This window comes from Rhagoletis zephyria, unplaced genomic scaffold, assembly GCF_001687245.7.
Source record: "Rhagoletis zephyria isolate East Lansing unplaced genomic scaffold, Rhagoletis_zephyria_1.1 Rzeph_scaffold_08176, whole genome shotgun sequence".
Lineage (NCBI taxonomy): Eukaryota > Metazoa > Arthropoda > Insecta > Diptera > Tephritidae > Rhagoletis > Rhagoletis zephyria.
The window spans coordinates 1-15,868 of record NW_016165256.1 but is presented as its reverse complement, the minus strand read 5'-3'; the positions used below and the strand labels follow the sequence as shown (position 1 = coordinate 15,868).

General features: G+C 33.6%; 2 protein-coding genes across 3 annotated transcripts; one reads left to right on the top strand and one right to left on the bottom strand.

Moving 5' to 3' along the window:
* The first annotated feature begins 3,823 nt into the window (after positions 1-3,823).
* LOC108374834 (putative nuclease HARBI1) lies at positions 3,824-5,014 on the top strand. 2 transcript variants are annotated; one of them, XM_017630861.1, is made up of 4 exons: positions 3,824-3,872; positions 3,927-4,368; positions 4,439-4,574; positions 4,633-5,014. In XM_017630861.1, the coding sequence occupies exons 2-4, from the start codon at positions 3,982-3,984 to the stop codon at positions 5,004-5,006; spliced, it is 897 nt and encodes a 298-aa protein (XP_017486350.1). In that variant the 5' UTR covers positions 3,824-3,872; positions 3,927-3,981; the 3' UTR covers positions 5,007-5,014. The 2 variants fall into 2 exon arrangements, with proteins under 2 accessions (XP_017486350.1, XP_017486348.1); XM_017630859.1 differs by having other exon boundaries at positions 3,828-4,368.
* A 551-nt stretch (positions 5,015-5,565) lies between these two features.
* Positions 5,566-6,421, bottom strand: LOC108374833 (uncharacterized). Its single transcript, XM_017630858.1, has 3 exons — positions 6,272-6,421; positions 6,016-6,205; positions 5,566-5,952 (listed from the first exon to the last, which is right to left on the bottom strand). The coding sequence occupies exons 1-3, from the start codon at positions 6,280-6,282 to the stop codon at positions 5,566-5,568; spliced, it is 588 nt and encodes a 195-aa protein (XP_017486347.1). The 5' UTR covers positions 6,283-6,421.
* Between the last annotated feature and the right edge of the window lie 9,447 nt (positions 6,422-15,868).

The following is a 15,868-nucleotide window of genomic DNA, read 5'->3' as shown; positions in this document are numbered from 1 at the left end:
CATCTTTCTCTTTGACACCATGTCTGAAATCCCACGTGATCTGTCAAATACTAATGCATGAAAATCCTAACCTCAAAAAAATCACCCGTTATTAGGGCTATTCGCGATTCGGTGCATAAGAGCTGACAAATTTATGCAATTGCAGAAATATGCCATGGATTGTGAGCGACCTTTATTAAACTGTCATGGTAAAACTTTTTTAATCAGTTGATAGAAATGTCAACCAGAGTTGCAATGCATAGCATTTATATGCTATGGATTTTCAGTATTGCAAATTTATCAAGCCATGACAAATGCAAATGCGTGTATTTTGTTTGTGTATTGCAAATAATTTGCAATACAAATTTGCAATGCAATGATGCTAGGCCATTTGCACCGGATCGCGAATAGCCCTATTATTTTATTATGCTTATTGTCGCCACTTCAGTACCTTGTTTCGGCAATTTTTCCGCAGAAAAATTTGAGGTGTGGTCCTTAAATATTTAATTAAAAAATAAATTAAATCTGATTTTTATTTTTAAGTACGGGAAATGTATCTTAAGAATTTCTTTTAATAAATAAAAATTGTCCAAGCCTTTATAATTCGGTTATTTAAGCGTGCGACATCATTTACTTTTCATTCCACTAAGTCTAAAGTTTCCGATTTTAAACCGCGAAATTTTTGCGATATACGATTATGAGAGTGCGCAATTATGCGATTTGAAAACTAAAACGCCTAATTTTTGCGAATTCGGAAACGGGAGCCCGGCTGAATAAATACATTTCACTGTGAGTTAATGTTTGGGAAAATTTTCCAATACGGAACCCGGCTTTAAAAAAAACAAAAATGAGGGAGTTTAGAGCGGCTTTTTGTGATTGTAAATCTGAAAACCCCACCCTCCGGAGGCTTATAGTTTTTATGAAAATTGAATTTTAAGTTGCAAAAAATATTAACTTCAACCTCACTTTTTGCTTTGTAAACCAATTGTACTAAAATGTCGGTGCTGCCACACAACAAAAAATGCCAAAAAAAAGCACTTATTTGTGCATACATTTTGTGTTACTGTCAGCCATTGTTATTTCTGCTTGTTTGTGAAATGTGCAAACGTTTGTGAAGACATGTATAAACGCGTTTTACTTAATTAATTAATTAATAATTGTATATTAAGGTATTACAAACGCATGCGAACCTTTTAAGGATAATATATTTGTGTAAATAAAAGTGATGGGTGTGGAGTTATAATAAAATGTGGTGATAGCAGGCGGGATATTTTAACAACAAATAACTTAAGTACTATTAGCAACAACATTGTGAAAGTGATAAATATAGTTAAAGGAGACCTCCATTAGTATCCCCACCGAGTTTCATAAAAAAATTCACTATTCCTTGCACGGAATAGCAATTGGTTCCGTAATGGAAATCTCAGCCTAATGTTTAAACATTTAAAGAAGCTCCGATTGTTTCATTTTCTTGTAGTGTATTTTTACTTGAAAGGAACTGTTGATATTTTTATTCGATGCATCGAAAATATCGATGTTTTTATACGATATATCGATATGAATCGATGCTATATTTCGATGCATCAAATGGAAAATAACATCGATGTATTTTTTTTACTTGCATCCCTAACTTTTTCCACCGGCATAATTGTCGAAGTCTTCAAATATTCCGGAAAAATACCACTGTTAAAGCTTTCATTAGCTATGCATGTATAAATGTAGCCCAAGTACCTCATACTGTCTTTCAAAACGCCTTCAGTTTACAGTTTTTCCCCCCATATTTATTTTTTAGTGTCGTTGCTATTCGCATAAATTCATGCAAGTTTATCGGCTTAAATTCAAAAGTTTTTCTATTCATTACCACTTTGTCTACATCTGGTGGAATATTTTCGATACTGTTACGAATTGCTATTATACTCTCAACAAAATACCGGTTTAGTTCAGTTGCAATTCCATAATCATCTTCGATGCAAATGTCATTTGAGGATATTATTTTTATTTGAGAGGTCTCATTGTTCATATTTATAGCATTCTTAAGACACTTCCACATTAATTTTTGGTTGCTACTATTGATTGCAATTTTATTTTCCATAAACTTTTTCTTTTTTATTTGAACCATCTTTTTGTAATAACGTTTTATGTTAATATAATTATTCTATACATTAGATCTCTTAGCCATTATGAAGAGCTCGTATTTCAACTTGTTTAATTCAGTTAGTTCGCGATCGTACCACTTATTGATTAATTTAATTTGAACTTGTTTTTCGTAGGTTAACGTTGACATTACATTGCCAAGGATATTGTTTAACATTTGGACTTTCAGTCCGATATCACAGTATTTCAGTTCCTCAAAATTGTAAGCCCTGAGGTGATTTATCAAGTTTTCTTTGGTATAGTTATCCCAACACAAGCGAGTTTCATACACTCTCATTTTGTACTTTTTATGAGTTCACAATTTGAAAGAAATCGTTTCGTGGTCGGATATTTTATGATTTTTTAAATTTACTGTTTCAATTTCATCGCTGTTGCTAAATAATAGGTCTATTTTCGTTTTACTTGATTCCGTTATTCTCGTATTGAAGTTAATTAATTGATACATTGACAAGGATGCAAATGTATTGGTTAGCTGGTTCAAATGTGTGGATTGTGTATTCAAGTTTATGTTAAAGTCACCAATAACGATGTTTTTGCCGCTTTCAGTAAAGCATTCTTCCATCACTTCACCAATATATCTCAGGAATTCAGCATAGCTTGTGTTAGGTGAGTGATATATTGCACCAATTTGCCATTTGATCGTGTCTTTATTGTATTTATCACAATACACCATAAATTATCACAGCGCACGGCAGTGCGCGCGAGTGACGAAAGCAGCCACAGTAGCATGCTGAAATGACTCGATTATACATATCGAGCCCTAACCGCCAAAATAACGTAAGCGACATTTTTTTCAAAATTTTCTTTTTGATGCAGAAATGTATCTAGATGCTCTAGGAAAATTTTGAAAAAAATATCGCTTACGTTATTTTGACGGTTAAGGCTCGATATATACACGAGATTTGGAAGTTTGCATCTAGACGTCCAATCGACATGTTTGAGGTATCGTTGGAAAGGTCTTGTAGAGTGTGTCCAGAAAATGTATTAAAGCTTCGTAAACGATTAACCGGATTCTTAAAAATTAGGCTAAAGTGTTCGCAAACCGTTTTTTTGCTTTTGCCGGTTTAAGGGGGTATGAGGGGGTAGTGTTATTCTATAGGACAATACCTTTCAAACGATACCTTATGTATTGAGTTCCGGCTAGTAGTTGGAAAGATATAGAGCTAAATGTGTTTTGGTTCGTGTCTGCACTACGAGATGCTTTGGTATGTATGTGGCGTCTGTACGTACCTTCATTTAATTTTTTTCAAACTTTCAGGAATTAAAGTACAAAAAAAAATAGGATGGTTTTATTCCGGGATGTTTCGATTCGTATGCCTTTGTGGGCGTGGCTGGTGCCTGAACTTCGAAAAAAGGCAGTTTTTTAAGTCCCTATTACGGTTTACAACTCAACTCAGTTGAATTGAAATTGAAACAACTCAACTTTAAAACAACTTAACTATTTTTTGGCATTACGAATTACAACTCACTTCAGTTGAAGTTGTATTGATGTTGCCAACCTAAAAAAGTGACGATTTGACAGATAATTAAACAGCTGATGATTTTGTGGCGAAAAATTAAAAAAATATACTTTACTTAAGGTTTACGAGAGAGTGTTTTTTTTTTCAAACAAAAAGTAAAATGGACATAAGCGTTGATTTATTTTACAACGATGAAAATGTTGGTCCCAAATCTGATGTGCTGCGCATACGGAAAAGGCTTCGTGATCACTCGAATCCTTTGGAACTTCCAAGCACCAAGTAAGAAAAATTGTAGCGACAATTGAATGGCATTTTAATAATGTTTTTTTGCAGATTCATAAGCTACTTTCGTTTAAATAAGGAAGCATTTGTCTTTTTGCTAAACGAGATGGATGAACATTTCCAGAAACGTGTGCGAGGAACGGCTGTACCTCCCATATTGAAATTATGTGCAACTCTCAGGTTCCTTGCTGACGGCAGTTATCAAAAGTGCAGTGGAAATGATTTTAATGTTGGACTGGCGCAACCTACAATATCTGTAGTTATTAAGGAGTTTTTAAATATAATTGAGCAGCATATTTGTGGAAAATGGATTACAACCCAAATGACTGAAGAGGAGCAAAACGCGTCAAAAATTGCATTCTATTCAAAAAGCGGATTCCCCGGAGTAGTGGGTTGTATCGATGGGACTCACGTTCGCATCATTTCACCAAAAAAAGAAATGCAACATCTTTATCTAAACAGGAAAGGCTACTACAGTTTAAACGTCATGATTGTAAGTAAAAATGTAAAAAGCAAATAATACTTTAAAAGAAAATGGTCATGACATCTATTTCGATTTCAAGCTTTGCGATTACAAAATGGCTATCCGGTATGTGGATGCTAGGCACGCGGGCGCAAATCACGATTCCTTTGTTTTTAACGTAAGCGATTTGAAAGAGCATCTGCAGAGAAACATACAGAGTAATTCCTGGATTTTAGGTAAGACTGGTCATTAGTATTTAATACAAAAATAGATTGTTTAAAATATTCCTTAAAGGCGACGCTGGTTACCCTCTACAAACTTTTTTAATGACTCCTTTCCGCATGGCAGAAGCTGGTTCACCACAAGCTCGCTACAATACAATACACTCTAAGGCTCGAAATATTGTAGAACGGACGATTGGAATATTGAAAACCCGATTTCGTTGTCTTTTACCTGTGCGTGGCTTACATTATTCACCAGCAAAATCTACACAAATTGTGAACGCTTGCTGCGCTTTGCATAATATTTGTCAACACTTTCGCGTGGAACTTTCTGAAGAAATTGCAACCGCTTCAAGTACGGAAATAAGCAATGAAAACCTGAACATTGAAACAGAAGACGAGGATGCCGCCAGAAGAATTCGCAATAATATTTTGTTATCCATTTAATAGAAATAAAAAACTCTAACTCAAATTTAATTATTTGTACTTCATTCAGTCTTCTTTTATTTTCAATGGTTAAATAACTTATATTTAATATTCATTAAATATCACTTCATGTGCTCGTAAAATTAGGTTTTTCAAAATAGTTAATTTAAAAAAGTATCACTTCATGTGCTCTTAAAATTAGGTTTTTCAAAATAGTTAATTTAAAAAAAATATCACTTCATGTGGTCTTAAAATTAGGGATTGCAAAACTTATTATAAAAAAAAATATTACTTCATGTTGTAAAATTAAATTAAAAAATATTTAAAATTATTAAATTAAAGCCCTTTCAATGTTTGTCAAATAAACATCAGCTCTCCATTCACGAGCTGTTCTCGTCTTGCAAATAGCCTCTTAATTTAGCTATTTTTAATTGCTCAACCTCTACCTTCAACAAATGTAGTTCATGGGCTTCCCTAGCCTGCCTTTCAAACAATTTATATTTTTGTTGCTTTATGTGCAGCAATTTTTTATTAATGTCGTAATTTTTGTACGCCGTCTTTTCAATTCTATCAATTTTTTTTAGTACCTCTTTTTGCGTTTCTGCCTGCATTTTATGAGCTCTAGACGCTCAGTTTCTAAATTGCAGCTTCTGCGGCGATTTTGTACACGCGATGCTGACGAAGAGGGCCGATCTTCAATGTTTGCTACCTGGGGCTCATCAACCATTGACGAAGCTGCAACTAAGCCGTCTTCTATTTCTTCGCCATCCATCACCGGTGGTATATTCTCTACCCCGAACGCCCGACCACTGGGTGCAACTTGTTCCCTTATCTGAATAAGTTCCGCAACACTTTCTTCTAGTGGATTTAAAGAAACCTCTTGCGACGGACCACCACCAGTTGCAAGAATATTGCTGCGATTGGGGGCAAGCTTCCTTTTTAAATTTGCCTTATAGTGTATCCAAACCTACAGGAGAAATAAATTATTGCGTTTTCATTGTATTGGTCTAATTCCATGATTACTACTTACTCGTCCCCACTCGTGCGCAGTTCTTGTTGGTGGTCCTAAACTGTTTAGCTCTATGGCAAATTGCTCCCACAATCCCTTGCTTTTACTTTTGCTGCTTCCAAATTGCGGCTTGCCTCGTCCAGTTTCGGGATGCTTCTCCATCAGCTCAACTAGTTTTTCAAACTGTTGTTTCGTTGTAAGTTTATTTTTTCTACAAATTTGTAAGAAATTCGTGATTAAGATATTGGTTTAAGACAAATTAAAAAAATTTAATTACCCGCTTTCCATTTTCGCTTAAAAATTTGTTCAAAACAACTGCTAGTAATGAGTTGTCGATTTTCGATACTTTTGTCAACCGAACTAGCACAGGGTGGTAAACGGTAATACCACAAAAAAGTTGTAAGACGATATAAATACAACCAAAAATTTTTTGACAGGTTGAGTGGTTATCGATAATACCAAATTGTAAGTTTTCAACTGAAATGGAGTTGAGTTGTAAACCGTAATAGGGGCAAAAAATTTTTTGACAGGTTGAGTTGTTATCGATAATACCAAATTGTAAGTTTTCAACTGAAATGGAGTTGAGTTGTAAACCGTAATAGGGGCATTAAACTAGCATTGAGGCCGCACTACTCATTCCATACCATTCATTACGATATCAGTAGAAGGGCCTTAAAACAAGCTATCTAACGCGGTCTTTTGCGTTCATGAAGTATAAATATGTCATAACGTTATCGCCTACAAACTTGCTCAAAAACTGGTCAGTCGATTTTATGCTAGGTCTCCACAAATCTAGTTCAAAACCTTAGCTTTCATCTGGTATATAGCTTATATCTGGGAAAGCTCTTGCTGTGGAGATATTGCGATTCAAATTGAAAAAATTTTGCCCCAAAAAGGGTCAAATGGTTAAAAATTAACATATCCGTCTAATTTGTTTACTTTAAGATATAAAAATAACATACCCAATGAGCCGCTACTACTTACATACATATCGTCGTTTAAAGTACAAAACCGCGTATCAACAAAATGCAAAACCGCGTATGTGAATTATGTAAATTATCTTCTAGAGAGTAAAAATACTCATATTTCAAAATGGTTCTCTTTTTTATAAAGCAATCGCATACCTGGCCAGTATATTTTACGACGAATGGATAAGGATTGAGCCAAGAGCTTGTGTGAGAAAACCCAATTTTTGGCAGCTAATGCCAGTTACACGGTTTTGCAGAAAGACGATACGCGGTTTTGTACTTTAAACGACGATATGTATAAATTGCCACTGAGCAAAACTACTTGAGAAAAAAACATTAGTTTAATAGCACTAGTGCAACATCGTACACGTAATAGAAGTGAAAATTTCTTAAAACAAGTAGGAGCAGCGCTGACTTCGGCTATGCCGAAGGCGTCATACCTTTCATAAGTATCTGAAAATTTTACTTTAACAGATTACTCGTTTGAAAAAATTTATATATTCACAACATACATATATAGAGGAGATAAATATATAAAAAAATCATATCTAAACAATCGGAGGTATGGGAGATATACCTTATATATGTAGCACCAATCAAAGGAATTTTTACTGATGTGTGATCAGTATGTAAACCGGTAACAAAATTTAATGGGTTTAGCTTCCTAAATAAAGGAGATATGTATATCGCAAAAACTGGTATCTGAACAATCAGTGATATAAGAGATAAAGCTTATACAGCATAGATTTTGACGATTTTCTCAGTGGACTTTGTATTATTATTTATAAAAAAGCTTACGAAATTTATCGGTTTTAGCTGTCCAAATAAAGGAGTTTTACAGTAAAGCCCCATATCTGAACAATTAGTTGTATGGAGGCAATAAATAGCTTATAGTGACCCGATATTAAAACAAGATTTGCCAGCAATGCTCCGCTAGCGAGAACTATGCGGGAATTTAATATTTTATCCAAATCTGTGGAAATCGACTTTTCATTGCCAAAACAAGCTTTTTTAAATCTTCTGCATACCATGTTTTAATATTATTCTCTATTATTATTAGCTTATTAACTTAATTAAACATTGGATAGTCTGTAAGAAATATTGTTTCATAGACTGAAATAAATAAATAAATATTTGTTAATTTTACTGTAAACTTTCTGTAAATAATGAGTAAAAATAATGCGATATTTCATGTTTCTAGCTGAATATATGGAGGAGTTATAACAAAAAATCGCATATCTGAACAATCGGTTGTATGGGAGCTATATGTAAAAGTGACCCGATCTTTGTTATTTTCACTGTAAGTATTCAGTTGTTAATGGGTGGAAGTATTGCAAAACTTCATGTTCCTAGCTGCATAAATGGAGGAGTTATAACGAAAATTCTCATAACTGAACAATCAGTTGTATGGGAGATATATGTTATAGTGACCCCATCTTTGTTTTTTTTCACTGTAAGTATTTTGTTAATAATGAGTGAGAACGGTGAGAATTTTCATGTTCCTAGCTGCATAAATGAAGAAGTTATGGCAAAAAATCTCATATCTGAACAATCTGTTGTATGGAAGTTATAGGTTATAGCAAACCGATCTTCGCCATTTTCACCGAAAGTATTCTTTTGATAATGAGTCACAACAGTGCAAAATGTTATGTTCCTAGCTACTGAAATGGAGGAGTTATAACGAAAACACTTATATCTGAACAATCAGTTGTATGGGAGCTATAGGTTATAGAGGCCCGATCTGTGAAACTTTCACTCTGCAGTACTGCAAAATTGCATGTTCATAGCTGCATAAATGGAGAAGTTATAACGCAAAATCTCATATCTGAACAATCAGTTGTATGGGAGCTACATATATGTTATAGTGGTCCGATTCTTCCGGTTCGGACAAATGATTAATACATTATAAAAATACACCCACCTACCAAATTTCATCCGGATATCTCGAAAAATGGGAAAGACTAGATTGCATACAAACAGACGGACAGACGGACATACAGACAGACGGACATGGCTAAATCGACTCAGCTCGCCGTTCTGATCATTTAAGTATACATTTTATTGGGTCTATCTCTTCTTATTCTGGTACTTACCGCAGAACTCCACAGGCGAACAGTGATGGCCTACCAACTGTCATTTTGACGAGCAATGTGATTGCAAGTTTTTGTGTGTGGGCACTTTGATGTCTTGAAATAAGCATTTGCCGGATGACGCCACCAGACAACATTCTCTCAATTTCGGTGTTTAAAAACATTTAAATCTTAAAAAAACTAGCTAAATAATTTCCTAAAACGTAATCATAAATTATCCAATACGGAACAGATTTTTATTTTGATTTAATATCCAAATTTCATCGATGTTACCACCAGCACGCTTTCTTTCAAATGAAAATATGGCTGTCAAACTATCGAATTGATTGCAATAGATGTCAAGCAATAAGCGCTGACATATATTGCAGCACATAAGAAATAGGCGGTCTCCATTGGAAATATATTTTGTGACATGGTTATCACGACATCAGTGTTTTCCTGTGGAGACAGCGCCTTACAAACATCGGACCAAAGTTATAATACCATTTCATGCTCATAAAAGGTATAAAAAGCAAATGTGTGCGCGCCACACCCGGTAGAAATCTTAAAAATTAACTACGAGACAATCAGACGAATACAGTTGTGTATTGTATCCATAGTTGGTACCAAGTTGATAAGTTTTTATCATTTCTCATAAAAACAAAAAGGATATGATCATTCTTTTTCGCTTTATTCCGTATTCGAAAAATAATATGTTTCAATGGACACATCGATTTGAATACATAATTTGGATTTAGATAATATTTTTAGCAATTTATTTGAAAAAAATAAAACATTTAGATTATTGTTTGTATTTTCGTCGATTTTAAATTTGCTACCCCAAAATAATTGATATCAAATAAAATCCCTCTTAGAGGTAAAATTTTCGAGTGACGAAAGCTGAACTAGAAACACAAAATTTATGATATCAATTTCGTGACGAAAATTACATATACGCATTTTTTAACAGCCTTGGAAACGTACGGAAAATCTTTTTTTATTTATTCGGAACGTTGCGAACTTCCGTCTACTGCTAGAAACACAAAATAAAAAACAGAACTTTTGCAACGATTCGTATGAATAAAAAATATTTTCCCTACGTTTCAAAGGCAGTCAAAAAATGCGTATAATTTTCGTCACAAAATTGATATCATAAGTTTTGTGTTTCTAGTTCAGCTTTCGTCTCTCGAAAATTTTACCTCAAAGAGGTGTTTTATTTGATTATCGATACTCCTATTATAGATTAGTTTGTAGTCAACCAGTTTATGAATATAGATAAGAACACCACCGGTATGACGGCTATATGAACCACACCTTATATGGTTGTAAATATCCAACGATTTTTAGTTCTGAGTCACTAACATCTTCCGTTGTATGTGTTACGGCACATAGTACAACATGTGGAATTTCTTTTTCAATCATTATTTCCACTTCATTCTTGTTAGCTGTGATACTTTTTGTATTAAGGTATATACACTTTAAGTAATTTTTTGGTTTTTTGTTTTGTTTACTGTTTACTTTCAACTTCTTTTCTTCATCATCATTTAATTGCTAATACCCGAGCCTCTGTTTTCTTATCTGCAATTTATTTACATAACATGGACATTATTGTCATAAGTATCTTGGTTTATACCTAATTCTAGATTCAGATTTTTGTTCGCTTTATGCAGTTTAAACATTTGTTGTTTGGATTTTCTTTACACATTTTCGCGTTATTATTTCCGTGGCACTTTTGGCAAACTTCCTCGTTTTTACATTCTGCATATTTATGGTTAAAACCTTTACATTTATAGAACATTAGTGCATTGATAGCATCAAACACTTTACATCGTTCCCAGCCGATATTTATTCTCTCTGCGGCAAGAATCTTGGTAAAGTCTTCTTTATCAACTTCAATAATTGCGTTATGCACCGTTGTATTGCCTCTTTTCCTTTCAAATTGTTTTACTACTTTTAAAGAGTTTTGGCTTATGTTTATATTTTGTGTCTTTATTAATCAAAAAATACATTCTGCTCATATTTAAATTCATGTCTGTTACTAAAAAGCTTGGACGGATCGAATCCGGTACTTTTATTTCATATTCTTTTCCAATATTGTTTTCAATCGCCGCTTTAATTTTATCACATTCATAAGTATTTTCACTATGTATTACCATTACACCATTATTTCTTGTTGCAATATTTGAAATTTTCAAGTCTTTCGGGTCCACTTTGGTGTTTAGATCTTGTTTTGTTTTTTTTTTCAACTGCCTGCATTGATTTGGGTTTCACAATTATTGCCATATCTTTTTTTAACTCTGGAATTGTTTTTTTTTTTGTTATTGGTTTTTATGGCATCTGGATAAGACATTTGTATTTCACTAGTGTTGTTGCTTATTTTTTTAATTTCACTGTGCACCTTCTCATTGTCTTTGCCAATTGACTCAGTTTTCTCTTTTACTTCTTCAACCATTGCATATAAATTTTTTATTTCACCAATTTTCCTTTCAAAAATTTTTTGTGATTTTTCCATCATTGCAACACGCTGAGTGTAGTGAGATTCGACTGCTTCCAGTAACCCTTTTATTTCGTTTTGACTCTTTATCATTATTTCTTCAAACTCGTTTTTGTATTCATTTAATAAGGAGTTATTTTTCTTGACACTGATTTGCATGTCTTGTAGCACCAAATCAACGTTATGGATATAGGTTATGCATCCATCACACATTAGCCATATCATGTTGTTTTCATCAATAATCTTCGAGCTGAATTTATCAACTCCTGAGCATGCTAAAGTCTCATGAAACACTTTGCCACAAACCCCTTTACATCTTATGCTCTCTCCTCTAAAAGGGGAATTACATTTCGCGCACACAGCCATCTGACTCGATGTTAATTCACCCAAAGGAGTTTGAGACACCCTTTAAATGGGAGCTTTTACGATGTGGCTGATTTACATCAATGCGAGCTTTAGCATGAGCACGAACCATAAATCTTCATCAGCTTTTCACCGAGAGCTTTTGAGTCTTAAGCTTTGAACTTGGCAGCACTGTTTAGTTAATACAAACAGTTAATCAGATAATGTCAGTTCGAATATCGTAAAGTGAACTCCACTTTTTTTGTTGATCACCTGTATATTTTATATATTTTTAAATTCAGATTAAGACAAACAGGCGTATATGAGCACTCACGCACGACAATGATAATGTGGTTTATGTATCAAAACGTCAATGTCACTATACCACATCAGTATTCAACTTCTATAACTCACGATTTATGCACTTAACCGGGAGCTCAAAAATACGCATCCTACTCTGCCACTCTGTCTTCTGTGGAGCTTATGTGGAACAGAAAATGCAAAGAATATTTAAACAAAATTTCATCAAAATCGTTTTGGTCGTTTACTGCCCGTCTCCACAGGATAAAGTTTATATCTTGATACATATGTTAGAATATAAATAGCCAATGGTGACAGCTACATTTTCATTTGCACGAAAACTTCGTGGCTGCAACATCATTATTATTTTAATATAAAATCAAAAATGAGCTGTTTCCTGTTAAAACATTTGTAATTATGTACTTGGATGTAAAATAGCCTATTTTCTACATTTTTTAAGCGACTAAATCCGGCAAAAATACATTTTAAGAGCTACCTTACAAATGCTTATATCAAGATATAAAAAGCCCACACAAATATTGCCACTGATATAACTTATATCTAGCGACTAAAATGACAGCTGAGCAGCAATAAATTTCATCCTGTGGAGACGGCCAGTTAGGAGGAGTTCACTCACAAACACACGTACCGAAGAATTATGTAGGTATGTATTTACATATATTTGCCTAGTTGTGGTTGGGTACGGACGTGTTCTTTATTCGCTCCATAAAAAATCATACTTATCATTTAACTAAAGCTTAAATTAGTGTTGATATAACCATATAAATCAGCTGTTCCAACCAACCTTATGGCCAACACTGTATTCGATTAGTGGGGTCACACCATAATGCCATAGCCATAGAGACCAACTGAATTACGGTTTTCCGCCCTAACCATAATCAGCTGATATCTGAAGTGCGAGTAAGAACGTGTTGCCAGACGCACGGTTGCCACTATTGGTTGTTTCCAACTTGGCTGTTTTTAACCGACTTCCAAAAAAGGAGGAGGTTATCAGTTCGTCAGAATATTTTTATTTTTTTTATTATATTTTATTCTTTTTTAAATATTTTTTGTATGTATGTTACCGCATAACTTTGGACCACGTCAACCGATTTCGATAATTCTTTTTGCATCGGAAAGGTAGTAGCAGAGGTGGTCCCATACTAATTGGATGATGAAATACATCTATATATATATTTTTATATGAAAATTGAAGTCGGTTTTGTTTTTTGCTTAAAAATTACTTTCTCCTTTATTTTTTTGAATTTGGTTGTTTGGTAGTTTTTGCTCTGGTTTGGTTATTTTTTTTTTAATTAGAAATTAGCATTTTTTTTTTACAAAAAGCGCTATTGCATACTGAATGCCAAAAATGAATAAATGAATTTTTCAAAGTCTTATTTTTATTGTAACATGTTTTATATGCACATATAAAAAGTAAATATGTGATTGAGTGCACAAGTATTTCAATTTTCCGAAATAGCAGCTATAACTTCTACCAAAATGTAAATTAATGTTGTTTTCCTACAAAATTTTCATAAAAAAATATGGCTTCATATGGGTTTTTCTTCATATTTTGGCTGGTTATTTTTTTAACAAGTTGCAACCGTGGCCAGACGTTCAAAAAAAAAGTATTGTTCACAGCCAACGTTTTGGCATAGGTGTAGAATATGAACCATTTAGCTATGCAAAAACCAAAAATGTGGATCGATAGAACTTCTCAGGCTCATTTCAAAAGTACCAAAATTATTGGGGCAAAGCTATTAAGGAGATATAAACGGTTAAATTAAAATTTTTTGATTTTTTGAAATATTAACACCTTATGAACTACATAACCGATTCAAAAACTAACGATTTCAAAACAAATAAAATTAATTTAACTTTCAGTTGTTGTACTTAATTTATATGCTTTTTTATATTTTTAAACAAAAAATACTAAAAAACCAAAAATTTTTATTTTTTCATAAAATAACATTTTTAGCAAAATTTTTTAATTAATGCAAAAGAAATTTGTATTATGAAGAATGTACAAGTTAGTACCTTTAACTTGATGTACATATTTTATTATGATCTGCTGTTGAGTTTTAAGGATTTAGTGTAAATTTAGTGATAGTGAAAGAAGTTCTGCACAAATATCCTACGATATTACACATTTTTTCGTATTGTTCCGCGTCTGGCAACACCGACATTGTTAACTTCGAAAAATCAGCTGTTTATGGTTATGATACCTATAATCGATGATAGTTAATGTGGTTACGGTTATGGCTATGGTTATGGCTATGGCGTTATGGTATGTCACCACTCAAAAATATTTAACTATCGAAAGATACACTGAACTATTATTCGAGTTTTGTGTCGTCGCGAACTGCCCTCAGCAGTATAAAATTCAAAGTGTGATGGCGAAAACTACATAAATAAACAACATGATTCAATAACAACAGGTTGTAGCAATCGTACAAAAACAACATTTACCGTTGGTATGAACTCGTTGTGTTAACAACAGCTTTTTTATCCACTCATATTCGTATGTATATTCATACTTGCATACCAGGATTTCAGAGTATTCTGAAAGGTATCNGTTGTGTTAACAACAGCTTTTTTATCCACTCATATTCGTATGTATATTCATACTTGCATACCAGGATTTCAGAGTATTCTGAAAGGTATCAGAATTTTTTTTAAGAATTTTCCTTAAGAAATCGTACAGAAATTTCTTTAATAGTTCTTGCCAACCGCTTCATATGTTTTTCTTTAAAGATTCCTAAAAGAATCGTAACAAATTTCCGATACTCTTAAAGATTTCGGGAGCATTTGTTTGCAGGGTATATATTTATGTACATATATGTGTATGTATACGCGGATATATAAACAAAGCAAAACAGGCGATAGTTTAAATAGTGTCAATTGACACAAGCGCGCTCATAAGAAGAAGCATGGCTTCTATCGCTATCGCCTGTAGTTGATACGCCTTGAATAAACAGTGAGAGATTGTGCGTTTCAAAATAAATAAATTATTGTTTACATGCAAAATACGAACGTTAGTTAAGTGAGAGATGAGGGGACAGGGCGCTCCCTTACAATAGCGAAGGCACTCAATCCAAAGCGCAAGCAAAGGGAATGCATACATATGTGACAAGTGACAATTACTGCATGCAGCCCAAAAAGCAAAATTAGCAACAAGAAATCTCGTATACTGCTAACACACCATCACAAGCAGCAGATACAGCCAAGAAAAGAGCACCATATTGCTCTCCTTTGACAGCAACAAACAAAGAAGAAGGAAATAAAGCAAAAAGTTCTACTGTTCAGCGAAATTCTGTCAATCGCTACACCAAATTTCCATCGCTAAAATTCTCTAAATTAAAATAAGTTGGCGGCTAAAAGTTTATAACGTGGAAAAGTAACAGATGCAATGTGTAATCAGCCAAATCTGTCAGTATGAAGGGCATGTAACTAGATGTTACAGTCGCTACATAAAAAGCAAAAGCGCACACCCGAAAAAAGGGAAAACAGAATCCAAGAAATCAAATTATGAAAGAAGTCACTTCAGGTGCATCTACACTGGCGGAGAAAAATCGTTTTAGTATTCTCGCTGATATGGATACTGCTTCTAACCAACAAGTAATTAAACAAGTAAGAAAGTCTAAGTTCGGGCGGAGCCGAACATTAAATACCCGGCGCAAGTATTAAATATATGTTTTTTC

Bases quoted from the DNA above. Each gene is read 5' to 3' on its own strand.
- LOC108374834 (XM_017630859.1), top strand. From the start codon at position 3,913: ATGTTTTTTTGCAGATTCATAAGCTACTTTCGTTTAAATAAGGAAGCA. The intron at 4,369-4,438 runs GTAAGTAAAAAT...TTCGATTTCAAG, and splicing joins ACAGTTTAAACGTCATGATT to CTTTGCGATTACAAAATGGC. The intron at 4,575-4,632 runs GTAAGACTGGTC...TATTCCTTAAAG, and splicing joins GAGTAATTCCTGGATTTTAG to GCGACGCTGGTTACCCTCTA.
- LOC108374833 (XM_017630858.1), bottom strand. The intron at 5,953-6,015 runs GTAAGTAGTAAT...TTTCTCCTGTAG, and splicing joins CTGCGCACGAGTGGGGACGA to GTTTGGATACACTATAAGGC.